This window comes from Argentina silus (assembly GCF_951799395.1).
Source record: "Argentina silus genome assembly, chromosome: 12".
In the NCBI taxonomy this organism is placed as follows: domain Eukaryota; kingdom Metazoa; phylum Chordata; class Actinopteri; order Argentiniformes; family Argentinidae; genus Argentina; species Argentina silus.
This window is the reverse complement of record NC_139666.1, coordinates 3,468,010-3,488,910: the sequence shown is the minus strand read 5'-3', so window position 1 is coordinate 3,488,910 and position 20,901 is coordinate 3,468,010. Positions and strand designations below refer to the sequence as shown.

General features: G+C 39.0%; 6 protein-coding genes across 6 annotated transcripts; all 6 read left to right on the top strand.

Moving 5' to 3' along the window:
• Positions 1-692: 692 nt before the first annotated feature.
• On the top strand, positions 693-1,571 carry LOC310812828 (olfactory receptor 1D2-like; the record flags this gene model as incomplete). Its single annotated transcript, XM_083681540.1, has 1 exon — positions 693-1,571. The coding sequence occupies one exon, from the start codon at positions 693-695 to the stop codon at positions 1,569-1,571; it is 879 nt and encodes a 292-aa protein (XP_083537666.1).
• Positions 1,572-6,208: 4,637 nt separating this feature from the next.
• Positions 6,209-7,129, top strand: LOC310813187 (olfactory receptor 10J4-like; the record flags this gene model as incomplete). Its single annotated transcript, XM_083682050.1, has 1 exon — positions 6,209-7,129. The coding sequence occupies one exon, from the start codon at positions 6,209-6,211 to the stop codon at positions 7,127-7,129; it is 921 nt and encodes a 306-aa protein (XP_083538176.1).
• Positions 7,130-8,563: 1,434 nt separating this feature from the next.
• Positions 8,564-9,499, top strand: LOC310813186 (olfactory receptor 10J4-like; the record flags this gene model as incomplete). Its single annotated transcript, XM_083682049.1, has 1 exon — positions 8,564-9,499. The coding sequence occupies one exon, from the start codon at positions 8,564-8,566 to the stop codon at positions 9,497-9,499; it is 936 nt and encodes a 311-aa protein (XP_083538175.1).
• A 2,493-nt stretch (positions 9,500-11,992) lies between these two features.
• On the top strand, positions 11,993-12,913 carry LOC310813185 (olfactory receptor 10J4-like; the record flags this gene model as incomplete). Its single annotated transcript, XM_083682048.1, has 1 exon — positions 11,993-12,913. The coding sequence occupies one exon, from the start codon at positions 11,993-11,995 to the stop codon at positions 12,911-12,913; it is 921 nt and encodes a 306-aa protein (XP_083538174.1).
• Positions 12,914-14,392: 1,479 nt separating this feature from the next.
• LOC310813184 (olfactory receptor 10J4-like) lies at positions 14,393-15,289 on the top strand (the record flags this gene model as incomplete). Its single annotated transcript, XM_083682047.1, has 1 exon — positions 14,393-15,289. The coding sequence occupies one exon, from the start codon at positions 14,393-14,395 to the stop codon at positions 15,287-15,289; it is 897 nt and encodes a 298-aa protein (XP_083538173.1).
• Positions 15,290-18,213: 2,924 nt separating this feature from the next.
• Positions 18,214-19,153, top strand: LOC310813183 (olfactory receptor 11H6-like; the record flags this gene model as incomplete). Its single annotated transcript, XM_083682046.1, is given in 2 exon segments — positions 18,214-18,885; positions 18,887-19,153. Coding segments are annotated over 2 exon segments (939 nt in total).
• Between the last annotated feature and the right edge of the window lie 1,748 nt (positions 19,154-20,901).

The window sequence follows — 20,901 nt, the reverse complement described above, 5'->3', positions numbered from 1 at the left end:
TTTTTAAATTGGCATTTCTGAATTGGTTTTATTTACTTATTTTTAGGGAAGTTATAAATAGGAAGTTATAAAAACGCTGACATTTATTAAAAATGTCCATATTCTTTGGCCCAACAGCTGCAATGTTAGACCCTCAACACCCCCAACGACAGCAACCTAGCCTAACCAAATACGAACCCTAACCACAACCACAACAACCTAGCCTCCACTCACTGCCGACAGAGTGACCAGTCTCACAGGCCTGCTGGTCAGAACTCTGTACTGCAGGGACACCATGTGCCAATCAAGCAGCATGTTCTTTATCAAGGGACCAGTTTATTGGAGAACATTTGAGATGTACTAAATTCAGATCACTGATTGGACCTCCTGAATTCCCAGCTCAACCAGCCCATGTGTTTCTACAGCTAGAGAGCCAATAAAACAGCCGTGTGCACAGAGAATGTTCTCTAGACTCACCTGGATGGAAACACACTGCACCGGGTCATTACTCTTTACCTTACCATTGTACTACGTGACATTTTCTTACTACCAGCTGGTATAACGAGCATATCGGGTAATTACTTACCACTGGCAACAACTCCTACCTTATACAAGATGGAAATATGTATTGGTAAGGGTTAAAGTTCAGTTGTTAGAATGAGAAACATATTTTGTTCTGATGAATTGTTGTTATTTGAAGATATACACACATAATGGACAATGTATCCATCATTACAGTGTTTACACTCTCTGGGTTAAATGAGACAATGGACCACAGAGTCACACTCTTCTCTCTGTCATTACTGTGTTACTGTGTGATTGTTCTAGTTAATGTTGCTCTCATTGTGACCATCATCTTGGATAGAAATCTCCATGAGCCCATGTACATCCTCCTGTGCAATTTGTGCATCAATGCACTTTATGGGACAGCAGGCTTCTACCCCAAATTCCTGCTGGATCTGCTGTCTCATACTCATGTGATCTCTTATGCAGGATGTCTGTTTCAGGTATTTGTAATATACACCTCTGCTACCGGTGACTTCTCTAATTTAGCAGTGATGGCATATGACAGGTATGTGGCAATATGTAAACCACTGGAATATCAGGCTGTTATGACTAAACAGAGGGTTGCTCAGTTAGTCTCATTCTCCTGGATCAGTCCACTTTTCTTTGTGACTGTGACTTCATTACTAACTTCTAGACTAAGGTTATGCGGCTCACATATAGAGAAACTTTACTGTGATAATTGGTCTATAGTTAAGCTTTCTTGCTCTGCGAACACAACAAACAATATTGTTGGATACTGTACAATATTATTCTTTTTTGGGCATGTCGTTTTCATTGTGTATTCTTATATGTATCTGATTAGAACATGTTTACGGTCCATTAAGGACAGGGGAAAGTTCATGCAGACATGCGTGCCACATTTACTGTCATTACTCAATGTCACAGTTGCCTTGCTTTTTGATGTAATGTATGCTCGATACGGTTCCAGAGATTTACCACAAAGCCTTCAGAACTTCCTGGCAATAGAATTTCTAATTGTTCCTCCAATTCTCAACCCCCTCATTTATGGGCTTAAACTGACTTAAGTTAGAAACAGAATACTGGGTTTTTATATGAAGGACAGAGAGAGATGTGGGACTTGACCTGGGGATTATGAGCAACCGTACACCGTGGCACATTCTTACTCCAAAACCTAAATGAGAGCAACTAGATGCATGGATAGCTTAAATCCCATAAAGTTGCTCTACAATATTAAAATCAAATCAAATTAAATATAATCAAGATTTGAAAGGATACGACACGACCGAACTGTACTGCTGCTAAATTTTTTAAGCATATGAAATAGAACACAAGTTTCCATTTGGAGATAAAAGGTCAAGTGATTGATGATGGTTTTGTTTTGTCTGAAGAGCTGTCGAGACATTGACTTTTCAATTGGCCCATATATTTGTCTTGAACAATCAAATTCAATGCATGATAAAAGTTAAAGATAAAAAGATGAAAAGATAAAAGGTATGAAAAATAAGGAAATGTGGTTCATTGTGTTAAGGAAGATTAAACCAAAAATCGCGCTAGAGACTATGGGAGACTAACCTGGATGAATGTTAACTGTGTCAGCTTTAATACAAGTCAAATTTCATCAAACGTTATATCTAGTAATATACTGTAGCGAACGGCGGGGCAGAGCAGCTTGCCTTAAGCGGGTATCGAACTCGCAACCTTCCGCTTACAAACCGGCCGCGCTAGCCACAACACCAAGAGAGTTAACTCACTTGGCGGAGCTGCTAACGGGCCTTACACAGGGTCGTTACAATACATTGTTTTTGTAATGAGGACTGTTTCATATTAAACATTACACATTATTGTGCATCTGCAAAATGTCTACATCAAATATTTCCTAATGTCTAGGATCTATCTGTAGTAGATATTATAATTGAGGTCATATTATTTACATAATTTGATGCTATCCAGTGATATAGGGAGTATATTTGTGTGGGGGTACGGCAGGAAATAAGAAGGCTGATGAAGGGCTATGCCCCCACCCCCATTTCTAGACAAAGAAACTTTGGCATATCCTCTTTTAAACACGCAATTCTGGTGACTTTTGATGGGAGAATAACGTTGTGGTTAGTGCAAGTGAAAAGCATGAAATGTTTGGTTTTCAGGTAAATTACACTACAGCTGATTTACCCTAGCGGACCCGTCCGGACCCGATAAACAGCTCTGGTCATGAGAGCGTTGCATATTTTTGTCAGTAGGCCGATATATCAATCCCAACTCATCCAAACCTGCGCTACAATCTAGAAGGCGCCTTTTATCCAAAGTGACTTCTCATAAGTACATTTGTCACTTAAGTAAGTGAATCAACTGTACATCAGGCATGAAGGTCATACATTTCTAAACTATCCCGTCATAATATGTTGCTTTCTTATCATGTTCATCATGCCACATTCAATCACTCACTCCAACTTGATGGATGAGTGCATAAATTGTCTTTTATAAGAACGTGCCCTCTGGCAAACTGTGGACCGAGTTCATGATATTATGAGAAAGTCTGTTCCTCAAAATGTAGGCTACATTCAGTCTGTATGTCCTATAGTTCACTACCAATGTTTTAATCACTCCAGTTTAATCAGGTGGGGCTAGAACCTGACCTGGTTCTCGCCCCACCTTTTGTTAATGGGTCTGTTTGGGTTCAGGTCAAAGTTAAGAATCAATTATTTATTTTATTAAAAAAAATACATTGGCGGGGGTGTGGCAGTCCTCCCCTTCCTACCTGCATGTGCAGATGGATTTTGGTGGCGCCAGCCTTGATTTAAATGTGTATACCTATTTACAGTTGAATGAGCCTGGTGGACATCTTGAACCTGGGTCAAAAATGTACAGCATGTCAGGTTACAATATTAATACTGTTATTATTCCAGTCATTACTGCTGCCACTTATACTACACCCTTATGCACTACTATTGTCACTGTTTTATTGTTGATTTGTTGATTGTTGTTGACTGCATTTCACTATATCAATTACAGCTGTATGCGATGGACGTGATAAATAAATGTTTTATTATGCTTCTATTCCACATAAATAAAGGTGTGGGGGGACATGCAGCGTTAGGCCTGTAGAGGGAGCTACAGGACCGTGGCCAGGGTTGTGTCGGCGAGGCTTCGTTGCACACCTGTTGCAAATAAAGCCTCGTTGACAAGTGTTTAAGATGTGTGTACCTCTGCTTTTTCAGTAGGTCGGCTGGGAACGGCAAAGAAGGAGTGAAAGGAGACAAGACGGCTGAAAAGCCAGAGACATTGCAATAATAAACGGGACTACCAATCCCTTAACAAAATACTGCGTCTGCTTCTGTGTATATTGGACATTGTTACATTGGCGCCCAACGTGGGGCTCGAACCCACGACCCTAAGATTAAGAGTCTCATGCTCTACCAACTGAGCTAGCCGGGCCACGGACGTTGCAGATTTGCAAACTAAATTCGCCGATTTGTTCTCTCCCCTGCCCGGTCGGACTACGTTTATCGACCACCATATAGAAACGCAGCCGGGTTTAACGGTGCGCACGCGTCCCTATAGGTTGCCGGTGCACAAACGAGACATTGTGTGCAGGGAGTTGGAAGCCATGCTGGAGCTGGGTGTGATCGAGGAGTCCCGCAGTGACTGGTGTAGCCCCATCGTGCTTGTCAACAAGCCGGATGGAGCTATACGGTTCTGTGTGGATTATAGACGGGTTAATGCGGTCTCCAAGTTCGATGCTTATCCAATGCCCCGGGTTGACGAGCTCTTGGACCGGCTTGGTACGGCCAAGTATTTCACGACATTGGATTGCACGAAGGGATACTGGCAGATTCCACTCTCGCTGGTATCCCGGGAGAAAACTGCATTCTCCACTCCTCTCGGGCTATTCCAGTTCACGGTGCTCCCTTTCGGAGCCCCAGCCACTTTTCAGCGCCTCATGGACCGCATTCTGCGGTCGCACTCTGCCTATGCGGCCTACCTGGATGACATTGTCATTCACAGTGACACCTGGGCGCAGCATCCCCTCCAGTGGCTCCACCGCATGAAGTATGTGAACGCGAGGATCACCCGGTGGTATCTCGCGTTGCAGCCCTTCAACTTTTCGGTCGTGCACAGACCGGGGGCGCAGATGGTCGTGGCAGACTTCCTCTCCCGTGCAGGGGGGGGAAGTAGGTTGTCGGCCGTCGTGTCCCCGGCCTGTGTCGGGCGGTGGGGGTATGTGGGGGGACATGCAGCGTTCGGCCTGTAGAGGGAGCTACAGGACCGTGGCCAGAGTTGTGTCGGCGAGGCTTCATTGCACACCTGTTGCAAATAAAGCCTCGTTGACTAGTGCTTAACATGTGTGTGCCTCTGCTTTTTCAGTAGGTCGGCTGGGAACGGCAAAGAAGGAGACAAGACGGCTGAAAAGCCAGAGACATTGCAATAATAAACGGGACTACCAATCCCTTAACGAAATACTGCGTCTGCTTCTGTGTATATCGGACATTGTTACAAAAGGGTTGTTAATAAAATTGTTATTTTCCTGGGGAAAATAACAACTTTTCATGACAATAACTTTTCAACAGAGATAGCCATGACAGCATTCATGCTCCTGCAATATTTAGTAAGGACAAACATCAAGAGCCGTCATCATCAACAAAATAATAAAAATATATCAGATATCGAGAAATACCCAATCACTTTAGAAAGTTCAAATAATGTGTTTTTAACTGTCAACTGTTTAATTGTTGAAGTAATTTAATATTATCTGATACATTTTTGATCTGATAGGAAAGTCCAAACACTGTATGAATTTGTGCTTTAAACATTCTCCATATAAGGCAAGTTTTTAGCAAGATCTGCGATCTTCAACAATTGAAAAACAGTAAATTGTCATTGCTTCAATTCTCCTATGAGTCCTCGTCACTGAAGTCACAGAGGAGAGGATGAGCAGTATAAAATACATGTACTTCATTACACAGCAGTGTGGCTGCAGATGTGACAACAACACAAGCAGGTAATCTGAACATGCCCTCAATGGTCTGAAGGCTACTTGGTGATGTATGTCTGGTGCTAATATATTAGTAATACAGAGTACAGCATTTACATAATAGGTTTGAATTAATGTGTTGTGTTGATAAAGAGTGCATTTTCAGTATTTGTGTCAGCTTTAGATAATGATATGTTTGCAATATTACCCAATTATGGGGTTTGTAATATAAGGCATGCAAAGAAAAAGGGAAAACTAAATGGATTGTTTTTGTTACTTTGTAATTTAGTTTGATTGATTCAGCAATAGAAAACAGATCTCAATTCACAAGACCTACCTAAGTGTCAGTTATAGTTAAAGGGAAATTAGTGGAATCTGAAGTGACATTAAAGGGACATTACACTCAAAAATCCAAATTTCTCAGATGCTTTCAGACCTCAGAGGAAGTCTAATGTCAATGCTGCACATGTTTTAACTGCTGCACATGCTTTCAATTAACTTTGGTTTCAATAACCAATGATGTGGGATTATGACCCTTCTTGACATTATCTGACAAACTTGTAAGTTTAATGTCCCTTTAAGGGCACACCTAGATGAACTGATCAATCAGCTGCTACAGGAGCAGGCCGATGTTGCAGCCCTGCATGCCTCTCCTTCACACAGTAGAGACGCCACTATTCACCAGTGTTTTCTCTCCAAACATTTCCCAGCTCAGCACCACTTCTGGCTCACATGGAAAATGGAACTTCTCCATTCTATTTCTACTTCACCATGTTTGAGGACCAGGGATTCTCCAGATACATTTTCTTTATCTTGTCACTGGTTCTGTATGTTGCCATTATAGCTTCCAATGTTGTCATATTACTTGTCGTATTTCTAGAGAGATCACTGCATGAGCCTATGTATTTTTTTATTTCATGTCTGTCAATCAATTCTCTCTATGGCTCTGCTGGTTTCTTCCCGAGATTCATGATGGATCTCCTCTCTGACTCTCACTTGATATCCCGTCCTGGTTGTTTCACCCAAATATATATTATATATACCTACGCATCATATGAACTCACCATTTTAAGCATTATGGCTTATGACAGATATGTTGCAATATGTAAGCCATTACATTACCACAGCATAATGAATTTAAAGGCAGTTTGTTTCTTCATAGCCTTTGCCTGGATCTATCCCATTTTCTCTATTGGATTTTGTCTATACTTGTCCGTCATGCTGCCGTTGTGTGATAATCAAATAGAAAGAGTATTTTGCACCAACTGGTCTGTGGTGAAGCTGTCATGTGTCAACACTGAATTAAATAATATTGCAGGAATGTTTGTTGCTGTAACTACAATCTTTTTACCCTTGGGTTTTGTATTATATACTTACTTAAGAATTCTACTTGTTTGTAAGAAAAGCTCTTCAGAGTTCAGAGGCAAAGCATTACAAACATGTTTACCTCATATTGTTACATTTGCTAATTATTCAATAGCTTTGTTTTGTGAAATTTCTTTAAATCGTTATGAAGCTAATGAACTGAATCCATTTATAGCTGTGATTTTATCTTTAGAGTTTATAGTTATTCCACCAATTTTGAACCCTCTTGTTTATGGCCTAAACCTGCCATTCATCCGCAGACTAATTCTGAGATTGTTGACATGTTAATGTTAACATTGTAAATGTTTGATGTAGTCTGACTATATTTAAGTCTCAACACGATTATCTTCATACCGTAGACAATCATGTTTTATGACACCCTCTGGCCTCAGGGCTTATGCTCTCTATTACCTGATTTGAAGTATAACTGTGGTACAAGCATGCACTGGGTCCATCTTGATATGGAATATAATGGTTTATTAAACAAACACGTGATGAACACCATTTTTGGAGCTAATTTTCCTCAGTTTAAAGGTACCGTATGAAGGAGTCCTCTTTTGACTGCAAAGGGAATTGCAATTACATTTCATAATAATGTCTCCTTCTCTCCCTCCCCTTGCTCGATGCACACTGCTTCTAACTGAAACAATGAATCTGTCAATCATTTTCATGTTTTTATCCAGTGAATGTCTTCGTTACATGAGGACAATTCCATGGTAACAAAATTACGCTGTTTTACTTAAGATGTTTAAGTTGTTTTACTTTAAAACGTATGTCAAACAAAAGTTCCGCACAAATAAGGCAGGTTTAAAGATAAAGCATCAAAAAGCACATAATGGAAGATCTGCTATCTTCAACAATTGAAAAACAGTAAAATGTCATTGCTTCAATTCTCCTATGAGTCCTCGTCACTGAAGTCACAGAGGAGAGGATGAGCAGGATAAAATACATGTACTTCATTACACAGCAGTGTGGCTGCAGATGTGACAACAACACAAGCAGGTAATCTGAACATGCCCTCAATGGTCGGAAGGCTACATGGTGATGTATGTCTGGTGCTCATATATTAGTAATACAGAATACAGCATTTACATAATAGGTTTGAATTAATGTGTTGTGTTGATAAAGAGTGCATTTTCAGTATTTGTGTAAGCTTTAGATTATGATATTTTTACAATATTACCCAATTATGGGGTTTGTAATACAAGGCATGCAAAAAAAAGGGAAAACTAAATGGATTGTTTTTGTTACTTTGTAATTTAGTTTGATTGATTCAGCAATAGAAAACAGATCTCAATTCACAAGACCTACCTAAGTGTCAGTTATAGTTAAAGGGAAATGAGTGGAATCTGAAGTGACATTAAAGGGACATTACACTAAAAAATCCAAATTTATCAGATGCTTTCAGACCTCAGAGGTAGTCTAATGTTAATGCAAGTCCACAGGACTTGGACAGATATGATTTTAACTGATGCACATGCTTTCAATTCGCTTGGGGTTCAATAACCAATGATGTGGGATTATGACGCTTCTTGACATTATCTGACAAACTTGTAAGTTTAATGTCCCTTTAAGGGCACACCTAGATGAATTGATCAATCGGCTGCTACAGGAGCAGGCCGATGTTGCAGCCCTGCATGCCTCTCCTTCACATAGTAGAGACGCCACTATTCACCAGTGTTTTCTCTCTAATTTCCCAGCTCAGCACCACTTCTGGCTCACATGGAAAATGGAACTTCTCCATTCTATTTCTACTTCACCATGTTTGAGGACCAGGGATTCTCCAGATACATTTTCTTCATCTTGTTACTGGTTCTGTATGTTGCCATTATAGCTTCCAATGTTGTCATATTACTTGTCGTATTTCTAGAGAGATCACTGCATGAGCCTATGTACTTTTTCATTTCATGTCTGTCAATCAATTCTCTCTATGGCTCTGCTGGTTTCTTCCCAAGATTCATGATGGATCTCCTCTCTGACTCTCACTTGATATCCCGTCCTGGTTGTTTCACCCAAATATATATCATACATACCTACTCATCATATGAACTCACCATTTTAAGCATTATGGCTTATGACAGATATGTTGCAATATGTAAGCCATTACATTACCACAGCATAATGAATTTAAAGGCAGTTTGTCTCTTAATAGCCTTTGCCTGGATATATCCCATTTTTTCTGTTGGATTGTGTGTATACTTGGCCATTATGCTGCCATTGTGTAATAATCAAATACAAAGAGTATTTTGCACCAACTGGTCTGTGGTGAAGCTGTCATGTGTCGACACTCAATTAAATAATATTGCAGGAATGTTTGTTGCTGCAACTACCGTCTTTCTACCCTTGGGTTTTGTATTATATACTTACTTAAGAATTCTACTTGTTTGTAAGAAAAGCTCTTCAGAGTTCAGAGGCAAAGCATTACAAACATGTTTACCTCACATTATTACATTTGTTAACTATTCAATAACCGGGTTTTGTGAACTTACTCTAAGTCGTTATGACGCTAATGAACTAAATCCATTGGTAGTTGTGATTTTATCAGTTGAGTTCTTTGTTCTTCCACCAATTTTGAATCCTCTTGTTTATGGCCTAAATCTACCAGAAATCCGAAGATTAATTTTGAGACTCTTATTGTCACCCAGAATGGTTTCTTAAATATCTTTGATCTTTTTCTCACTTGCAACTCTTAATCAACGTCGTATGATGTTTTTAAAGAATATTGTTTTGCTAATCTTATGTCAGAGATTATCGGTATTAAATTCTGTTGGGCCAGTGCAAAAGGAATCTGTGATGTATTTCTGATTGGAATGGCATAATGTGAATTAATAAATGCAGTAATTTAAATATGCATTTTACCACACAAAGTTCTATTTCACGATCTGCAAACAAGATTAATGAAAATTAATTCAGGATTAATATTCCAAAAACATATGTCACATCATTCAAATTACATTTTAATACACCATGGATCAAATGTATTGCCTGTCAAGTTTACATATTATCAGTGTTCTGGAAACACCTTGCATCTCAATCTCTAAGTTTTAGATTTAGTTTTTTTTCACATTTTGAGACTTATAAGAGACATGTTTGTAATTTGAATACACCCCCTACCTTGTTGTTGTCCATCAGAAATATGAGCATTTGTTGGCTACGCAGCTTATTGAAATATTTAATTGGTGCAAATCACGCCTCAGAAAAAACACCATTTTGTTTAATAAACACTTTATATCGTTAATTATAGAGTTCAGTCAGTCAACCTAAATAATGTTTTTTATGGAAGGGAACCACATTGTCACTGTCCAATGCGGGAGCACAATCATCCTTCATGGAGCAGGACAAGTTCAAATCAAACTTTATTTACAGTGCCCTGCATAAGTAATGGGACAGTAATGCCTTTTTCTCTTCTTTTGGCTCCACACTTCAACCGTTTGGCTTGACAGGTGTTTCTGGTAAGTCAGGTGTGTTCTGTCATATAATTTGTTCAGGCATAAGAGAGCTAGTCAATTTCTAGTATTGTTTCTAGGCTTTGCATTTGCCTTTGGAGTTTGCAATTTGTGTCTGTCAACATGAGGACCAAAGTCAATCAAATTTATATAATAATGAATATATGAAAAATATGAATAAAAAAATCTGAAACATAGTCAAAACTTTAGGCTTTGCCAAAATCAACAATTTGGAACATCGGAAAAAAAAGCACTGGTGAGCTCAGCTCAGCAGGCCGGTAGGCCAAGGAAGACTTACACAGTGGATGACTGAAAAATGATCACCATAATTAAGAAAACCGGCAAAACAATTGTCCTGCCGATCAGGAACACTCTCCAGGGGGTAGACACGTACATATCTCACTATGTCTCACTACGTGGGGCACAAATCACCCCTGCACAAATCACCCCTCGACCGATCTCGGAAGCTCCCAAGTCTTGCTGTGGGGGCATTCATCTCGTTTGACTGGACGTCCAGGAACCACAAGGACCTTGGAATTCATCCGTAGGTGCTTTTGGTGGCCCTCCATGGAGAGAGATGAGTGGTCCTTCGTTGCTGCCTGCCCCGTCTGCGTCCAAAACAAGAACCCACGGTCATGCCCTCAAAGACTACTACATCCCATTCCTAACCATCCATGTCCTTAATTATTATTATTATTATTATTATTATTATTATCATCATTTTTATCATTATTATCATGATCATAAGAATATTAAACATAATATTTTATGACATAACATTCTCCATATAAGGCAGGTTTTAAGATAAAGCATCAAAAAGCACATAATGGAAGATCTGCTATCTTCAACAATTGAAAAACAGTAAAATGTCATTGTTTTAATTCTCCTATGAGTCCTCGTCACTGAAGTCACAGAGGAGAAGATGAGCAGTATAAAATACATGTACTTCATTACACAGCAGTGTGGCTGCAGATGTGACAACAACACAAGCAGGTAATCTGAACATGCCCTCAATGGTCTGAAGGCTACTTGGTGATGTATGTCTGGTGCTAGTATATTAGTAATACAGAGTACAGCATTTACATAATAGGTTTGAAATTATGTGCCATGTTGATAAAGAGTGCATTTTCAGTATTTGTGTCAGCTTGAGATTATGATATTTTTGCAATATTACCCAATTATGGGGTTTGTAATATAAGGCATGCAAAGTAAAAGGGAAAACTTAATGGATTGTTTTTGTTACTTTGTAATTTAGTTTGATTGATTTAGCAATAGAAAACAGATCTCAATTCACAAGACCTACCTAAGTGTCAGTTATAGTAAAGTGGAAGTTAGTGGAATCTGAAGTGACATTAAAGGGACAAAAATCCAAATTTGTCAGATGCTTTCAGACCTCAGAGGTAGTCTAATGTCAATGCAAGTCCACAGGACTTGGACAGATATGATTTTAACTGCTGAACATGCTTTCAATTCACTTGGGGTTCAATAACCAATGATGTGGGATTACGATGCTTCTTGACATTATCTGACAAACTTGTACGTTTAATGTCCCTTTAAGGGCACACCTAGATGAACTGATCAATCAGCTGCTACAGGAGCAGGCCGATGTTGCAGCCCTGCATGCCTCTCCTTCACACAGTAGAGACGCCACTATTCACCAGTGTTTTCTCTCTAATTTCCCAGCTCAGCACCGTTTCTGGCTCACATGGAAAATGGAACTTCTCCATTCTATTTCTACTTCACCATGTTTGAGGACCAGGGATTCTCCAGATACATTTTCTTTATCTTGTTACTGGTTCTGTATGTTGCCATTATCGCTTCTAATGTTGTCATATTACTTGTTGTATTTCGAGAGAGATCACTGCATGAGCCTATGTATTTTTTCATTTCATGTCTGTCAATCAATTCTCTCTATGGTTCTGCTGGTTTCTTCCCGAGATTCATGATGGATCTCCTCTCTGACTCTCACTTGATATCCCGTCCTGGTTGTTTCACCCAAATATATATCATATATACCTACGCATCATATGAACTCACCATTTTAAGCATTATGGCTTATGACAGATATGTTGCAATATGTAAGCCATTACATTACCACAGCATAATGAATTTAAAGGCAGTTTGTCTCTTAATATTCTTTGCCTGGATATATCCCATTTTTGCTGTTGGATTTTGTCTATACTTGTCTGTTATGCTGCCGTTGTGTGATAATCAAATAGAAAGAGTATCTTGCACCAACTGGTCTGTGGTGAAGCTGTCATGTGTCGACACTCAATTAAATAATATTGCAGGAATGTTTGTTGCTGTAACTACAATCTTTTTACCCTTGGGTTTTGTATTATATACTTACTTAAGAATTCTACTTGTTTGTAAGAAAAGCTCTTCAGAGTTCAGAGGCAAAGCATTACAAACATGTTTACCTCACATTATTACATTTGTTAACTATTCAATAACCGGGTTTTGTGAACTTACTCTAAGTCGTTATGACGCTAATGAACTAAATCCATTGGTAGTTGTGATTTTATCTTTAGAGTTTATAGTTATTCCACCAATTTTGAACCCTCTTGTTTATGGCCTAAACCTGCCATTCATCCGCAGACTAATTCTGAGATTGTTGACATGTTAATGTTAACATTGTAAATGTTTTATGTAGTCTGACTATATTTAAGTCTCAACACGCTTGTCTTCATACAGTAGACAGTCATGTTTTATGACACCCTCTGGCCTCAGGCCTTATGCTCTCTATTACCTGATTTGAAGTATAACTGTGGTACAAGCATGCACTGGGTCCATCTTGATATGGAATATCATGGTTTATTAAACAAATACATGATGAATACCATCATTTTTGGAGCTAATTTTCCTCAGTTTAAAGGTACCGTATGCAGGAGTCCTCTTTTGACTGCAAAGGGAATTGCAATTACATTTCAGAATAGTGTCTCCTTCTCTCCCTCCCCTTGCTCGATGCACACTGCTTCTAACTGAAACAATGAATCTGTCAATCATTTTCATTTTTTTATCCAGTGAATGTCTTCGTTACATGAGTACAATTCCATGGTAACAGAATTACGCTGTTTTACTTAAGATGGTTAAGTTGTTTTCCTTTAAAACGTATGTCAAACAAAAGTTCCGCACAAATAAGGCAGGTTTTAAGATAAAGCATCAAAAAGCACATAATGGAAGATCTGCTATCTTCAACAATTGAAAAACAGTAAAATGTCATTGCTTCAATTCTCCTATGAGTCCTCGTCACTGAAGTCACAGAGGAGAGGATGAGCAGTATAAAATAAATGTACTTCATTACACAGCAGTGTGGCTGCAGATGTGACAACAACACAAGCAGGTAATCTGAACATGCCCTCAATGGTCAGAAGGCTACATGGTGATGTATGTCTGGTGCTAATATATTAGTAATACAGAGTACAGCATTTACATAATAGGTTTGAAATAATGTGTTGTGTTGAGTGCATTTTCAGTATTTGTGTAAGCTTTAGATTATGATATTTTTGCAATATTACCCAATTATGGGGTTTGTAATACAAGGCATGTAAAAAAAAGGGAAAACTAAATGGATTATTTTTGTTACTTTGTAATTTAGTTTGATTGATTTAGCAATAGAAAACAGATCTCAATTCACAAGACCTACCTAAGTGTCAGTTATAGTTAAAGGGAAATTTGTGGAATCTGAAGTGACATTAAAGGGATAAAAATCCAATTTTGTCAGATGCTTTCAGACCTCAGAGGTAGTCTAATGTTAATGCAAGTCCACAGGACTTGGACAGATATGATTTTAACTGCTGCACATGCTTTAACTGCTGCACATGCTTTCAATTCACTTTGGGTTCAATAACCAATGATGTGGGATTATGACCCTTCTTGACATTATCTGACAAACTTGTAAGTTTAATGTCTCTTTAAGGGCACACCTAGATGAACTGATCAATCAGCTGCTACAGGAGCAGGCCGATGTTGCAGCCCTGCATGCCTCTCCTTCACACAGTAGAGACGCCACTATTCACCAGTGTTTTCTCTCTAATTTCCCAGCTCAGCACCACTTCTGGCTCACATGGAAAATGGAACTTTTCCATTCTATTTCTACTTCACCATGTTTGAGGACCAGGGATTTTCCAGATACATTTTATTCATCTTGTCACTGGTTCTGTATGTTGCCATTATAGCTTCCAATGTTGTCATATTACTTGTCGTATTTCAAGAGAGGTCACTGCATGAGCCTATGTATTTTCTCATTTCATGTCTGTCAATCAATTCCCTCTATGGCTCTGCTGGTTTCTTTCTGAGAGTCATGATGGATCTCCTCTCTGACTCTCACTTGATATCCCGTCCTGGTTGTTTCACCCAAATATATATCATACATACCTACTCATCATATGAACTCACCATTTTAAGCATTATGGCTTATGACAGATATGTTGCAATATGTAAGCCATTACATTACCACAGCATAATGAATTTAAAGGCAGTTTGTCTCTTAATAGCCTTTGCCTGGATATATCCCATTTTTTCTGTTGGATTTTGTGTATACTTGGCCATTATGCTGCCATTGTGTAATAATCAAATACAAAGAGTATTTTGCACCAACTGGTCTGTGGTGAAGCTGTCATGTGTCGACACTCAATTAAATAATATTGCAGGAATGTTTGTTGCTGCAACTACCGTCTTTCTACCCTTGGGTTTTGTATTATATACTTACTTAAGAATTCTACTTGTTTGTAAGAAAAGTTCTTCAGAGTTCAGAGGCAAAGCATTACAAACATGTTTACCTCACATTATTACATTTGTTAACTATTCAATAACCGCGTTTTGTGAACTTTCTCTCAGTCGTTATGACGCTAATGAACTAAATCCATTGGTAGTTGTGATTTTATCAGTTGAGTTCTTAGTTCTTCCACCAATTTTGAATCCTCTTGTTTATGGCCTAAATCTACCAGAAATCCGAAAATTTATTTTGAGACTCTTATTGTCACCCAAAATGGTTTCTTAAATATCTTTGATCTTTTTCTCACTTGCAACTCTATCAATGTAGTATGATGTTTTTAAAGAATATTGTTTTGCTAATCTTATGTCAGAGATTCTCTGTAGTGAATTCTGTTGTGCCAGAATAAAAGGAATCTGTGATGTATTTCTGATTGGTATGGCATAATGTGAATAAATAAATGCAGTAATTTAAATATGCATTTTACCACACAAAGTTTTATTTCACGATCTGCAAACAAGATTAATGAAAATTAATTCCACCATGGATCAAATGTATTGCCTGTCAAGTTTACATCTTATCAGTGTACTGGAAACACCTTATATCTCAATCTCTAAGTTTTAGATTTATTTTTTTCCACATTTTGAAACTGAAAAGAGACATGTTTGTAATTTGAATACACCCCCTAACTTGTTGTGGTCCATTATAAATATGAGCATTTGTAGGCTACGCAGTTTATTGAAATACAGTATCTCCCCTTCTAGCATTGTGACTGCCAATGGCTCCTGGTACCAGCATAGTTTTTTTTTTCTTCTGATGATTCACTTACTTTAGACAAATATACTTATTGTAAGTCGCTTTGGATAAAAGTGTCTGCTGTAAATGTAAAATAAGAGCAGCACTAATTCATTATGTCCTGCTGCTGATATTTTAAGATGGTCTACAACATAATTTACCTCTTTGGTATCAAGACGGTCAAGGAACATAAAAGAGGATAACAACCATGTATATAATCTAGTGGACTTCCACTTGCCACTTTTCCCCAAGAGAAACACTCACATTTACAAAGAATCTATGAAAAACACAAGTAATATCAAAAGGATCAGTAAAGGACCTTTCACCATCAGAGAAGTTTGACAGAAATTCCACAGAAGCCTTCTTCCTTTGTAGTATTGATTTAGAGTTTTCCATGTTGCTTTGAGATTTTTTTAAATTGACATTTCTGAATTGGTTTTATTTACTTACTTTTAGGGAAGTTATAAATAGGAAGTTATAAAAACGCTGACATTTACTAAAAATTAGATTAGATTAGATTATTAGATTAGATTCAACTTTATTGTCATTGTGCAGAGTACAAGTACAGAGACAACGAAATGCAGTTAGCGTCTAACCAGAAGTGCAAAAAAGCAGAAAGTGCAGTGTGAGCAGTATATACAGGTAGTGCAGTAAATGAGCAGTCTAGTAGTGCAGTATAGTATAAGTAGTGCAGTATATGAATTAGCAGTAGCATTATAAGCAGAATAAATAAATAGGATGCAGTATGAACAGTGTAGCAGCGTATGAGCGTATGACCTGCCTACCACCCACACTGGACCCCTTTCAATTCGCCTACCGGCAGAACAGGAGTACAGAGGATGCCATTTCAACGGCACTTCACTCTGCCCTGTCCCACCTCGACAAGACTAACTCTTATGTGAGAATGCTGTTTATTGACTTCAGTTCAGCATTCAACACCATCATCCCCTCCAAACTGATCTCCAAACTCAGGCAACTGGGCATCAACTCCTCCCTCTGCAACTGGATTCTGGACTTCCTAACCAACAGGCCGCAGTCTGTTAGGCTTCACAACCACACCTCCTCGACCCTCACCCTGAACACCGGCGTTCCACAAGGCTGTGTGCTGAGCCCCCTCCTTTACTCCCTCTTCACCTACGACTGCACACCTGTACATGGCTCAAACACCATTGTTAAGTTTGCAGACGACACAACGGTGATTGGTCTCATCAGCAACAACGATGAGTCGGCCTACAGGGAGGAGGTCCAGCACCTAACAGTGTGGTGCAACGAAAATAACCTGGCTCTCAACACCAGGAAGACCAAAGAGCTCATTGTGGACTTCAGGAAGTCTAAAGCTGGCGCACACACCCCCATCCTCATCAACGGGACTGAGGTGGAGCGAGTCACCAGCTTCAAGTTTCTGGGTGTCCACATCTCTGAGGACCTCTCCTGGACCCTCAACACCTCCACCCTGATAAAGAAGGCTCACCAGCGTCTCTTCTTCCTGAGGAGACTAAAGAAGGTACATCTGTCTCCTCAGATCCTGGTGAACTTCTACCGCTGCACCATCGAGAGTATCCTTACCAACTGTGTCACAGTATGGTATGGCAACTGCTCGCCATCTGACCGGAAAGCACTGCAGAGGGTGGTGAAAACTGCCCAACGCATCACCGGTTCCTCACTCCCCTCCATCGAAGCTGTCCAGGGCAAACGATGCTTGTGTAAGGCACGCAGCATCGTCAAGGACATTTCTCACCCCAACCACAGACTTTTCACCCCACTCCCCTCCGGGAGGCGCTACAGGTCTCTCCGCACCCGAACCAGCAGGTTCGGGTGCGGAGAGATTCTTTGGCCCAACAGCTGCAATGTTAGACCCCCAACACCCCCAACAACAGCAACCTAGCCTAACCAAATACGAACCCTAACCACAACCACAACAACCTAGCCTCCACTCACTGCCGACAGAGCGACCAGTCTCACAGGCCTGCTGGTCAGAACTCTGTACTGCAGGGACACCATGTGCCAATCAAACAGCATGTTCTTTATCAAGGGACCAGTTTATTGGAGAACATTTGAGATGTACTAAATTCAGATCACTGATTGGACCTCCTGAATTCCCAGCTCAACCAGCCCATGTGTTTCTACAGCTAGAGAGCCAATAAAACAGCCGTGTGCACAGAGAATGTTCTCTAGACTCACCTGGATGGAAACACACTGCACCGGGTCATTACTCTTTACCTTACCATTGTACTATGTGACATTTTCTTACTAACAGCTGGTATAACGAGCATATCGGGTGGTTACTTACCACTGGCAACAACTCCTACCTTATACAAGATGGAAATATGTATTGGTAAGGGTTAAAGTTCAGTTGTTAGAAGGAGAAACATGTTTTGTTCTGATGAATTGTTGTTATTTGAAGATATACACACACAATGGACAATGTATCCATCATTACAGTGTTTATACTTTCTGGGTTAAATGAGACAATGAACCACAGACTCACACTGTTCTCTCTGTCTTTGCTGTGTTATTGTGTGATTGTTCTAGTTAATGTTGCTCTCATTGTGACCATCATCTTGGATAAAAATCTCCATGAGCCCATGTACATCCTCCTGTGCAATTTGTGCATCAATGCACTTTATGGGACAGCAGGCTTCTACCCCAAATTCCTGCTGGATCTGCTGTCTCATACTCATGTGATCTCTTATGCAGGATGTCTGTTTCAGGAATTTATAATATACTCCTCTGCCTGCTGTGACCTCTCTATTTTAGCAGTGATGGCATATGACAGGTATGTGGCAATATGTAAACCACTGGAATATCAGGCTGTTATGACTAACCAGAGGGTTGCTCAGTTAGTCTCATTCTCCTGGATCAGTCCACTTTTCTGTCTGACGGTGACTATATTCCTCACTTCTAGACTAAGGTTATGTGGCTCACACATAGAGAAACTTTACTGTGATAATTGGTCAATAGTTAAGCTTTCTTGCTCTGCGAACACAACAAACAATATTGTTGGATACTGTGGAATATTATTCTTTTTTGGGCATGTCCTTTTCATTGTGTATTCTTATATGCATCTGATCAGAACATGTTTACGGTCCATTTAAGGACAGGGGAAAGTTCATGCAGACATGCATGCCACATTTAATGTCATTACTCAATGTCACAGTTGCCTTGTTTTTTGATTTAATGTACGTTCGATATGGTTCCAGAGATTTACCACAAAGCCTTCAGAACTTCTTGGCTATAGAATTTCTAATTGTTCCTCCAATTTTCAACCCCCTCATTTATGGGCTTAAACTGACTCAAGTTAGAAACAGAATACTGGGTTTTTATATGAAGAAGGACAGAGAGAGATGTGGGACTTGACCTGGGGATTATGAGCAACCGTACACCGTGGCACATTCTTACTTCAAAACCTAAATGAGAGCAACTAGATGCATGGATAGCTTAAATCCCATAAAGTTGCTCTACAATATTAAAATCAAATCAAATTAAATATAATCAAGATTTGAAAGGATACCACATGACCGAACTGTACTGCTGCTACATTTTTTAAGCATATGAAATAGAACAAGTTTCCATTTGGAGATAAAAGGTCAAGTGATTGATGATGGTTTTGTTTTGTCTGAAGAGCTGTCGAGACATTGACTTTTCAATTGGCCCATTTATTTGTCTTGAACAATCAAATTCAATGCATGATAAAAGTTAAAGATAAAAAGATGAAAAGATAAAAGGTATGAAAAATAAGGAAATGTGGTTCATTGTGTTAAGGAAGATTAAACCAAAAATCACGCTAGAGACTATGGGAGACTAACCTGGATGAATGTTAACTGTGACAGCTTTAATACAAGTCAAATTTCATCAAATGTTATATCTAGTAATATACATTGTTTTGTAATGAGGACTGTTTCATATTAAACATTACACATTATTGTGCATCTGCAAAATGTCTACATCAAATATTTCCTAATGTCTAGGATCTATCTGTAGTAGAAATTATAATTGAGGTCATATTTTTTACATAATTTGATGCTATCCAGGGATGTAAGAATTATATTTGTGAGGGGGTACAGCAGGAAATAAGAAGGCTGATGAAGAGCTATACACCGCCGCCCCTTCCTACCTGCCTGTGCAGATGGATTTTGGTGGCGCCAGCCTTGATTTAAATGTGTATACCTATTTACAGTTGAATGAGCCTGGTGGACATCTTAAACCTGGGTCAAATATGTACAGCATGTCAGGTTACAATATTACTATTGTTATTATTACTACTGCCACTTACACTACACCCTTATGCACTACTATTGTCACTGGTTTATTATTACTATATTATATTTCATTGTTGATTTGTTGATTGTTGTTGACTGCATTTCACTATATCAATTACAGCTGTATGCGATGGACGTGACAAATAAATGTTTTATTATGCTTCTATTCCACATAACCAAAGGGTTGTTAATAATACAGTTGTACTATTCTCATTCAGACACTATAAGTCCTATTCTTAGGTTTGAAGGGTTTCAGGGCCTCAAGGTGTACCAGCCAGAGTGGTTTGGTATCACAGACGAGTCAAGGCCACACAGAACTATACCTGCCCAAACAGAATTTGGACTTTCTCTGGCATTGAGAAAGGTAGGCTAACTGTATTTGGGTCACTTCAGGCCAGTAGTTTATGCGCAGTCTTCCTATATTTAACTGTTACATGAATATATGACGAATCCAATACTATCAATAGCCATGACTTGCATTGTAAAAAGGTTGTTTTGTGTTACTATGTCTTGTGTAATTTGTTTATGTATTCCCTCTAATCACCTCCCCACTATTGGCCCTTGTGGGTTAAATAAGTTATTTTTTAACTTAAATTAATACATTTTTATCTATCCCAGAGTGTTGAATTATGTTTGAATCATGAAATAGACCCATTTCCCTGGGGAAAATAACAACTTTTCATGACAACAGCTTTTCAACAGAGATAGCCATGACAGCAATCATGCTTCTGCAATATTTAGTTAGGACAAACATCAAGAGCCGTCATCATCAACAAAATAATAAAAATATATAAAATATAGAGAAATACCTGATCACTATAGAACGTTCAAATAATGTGTTTTTAA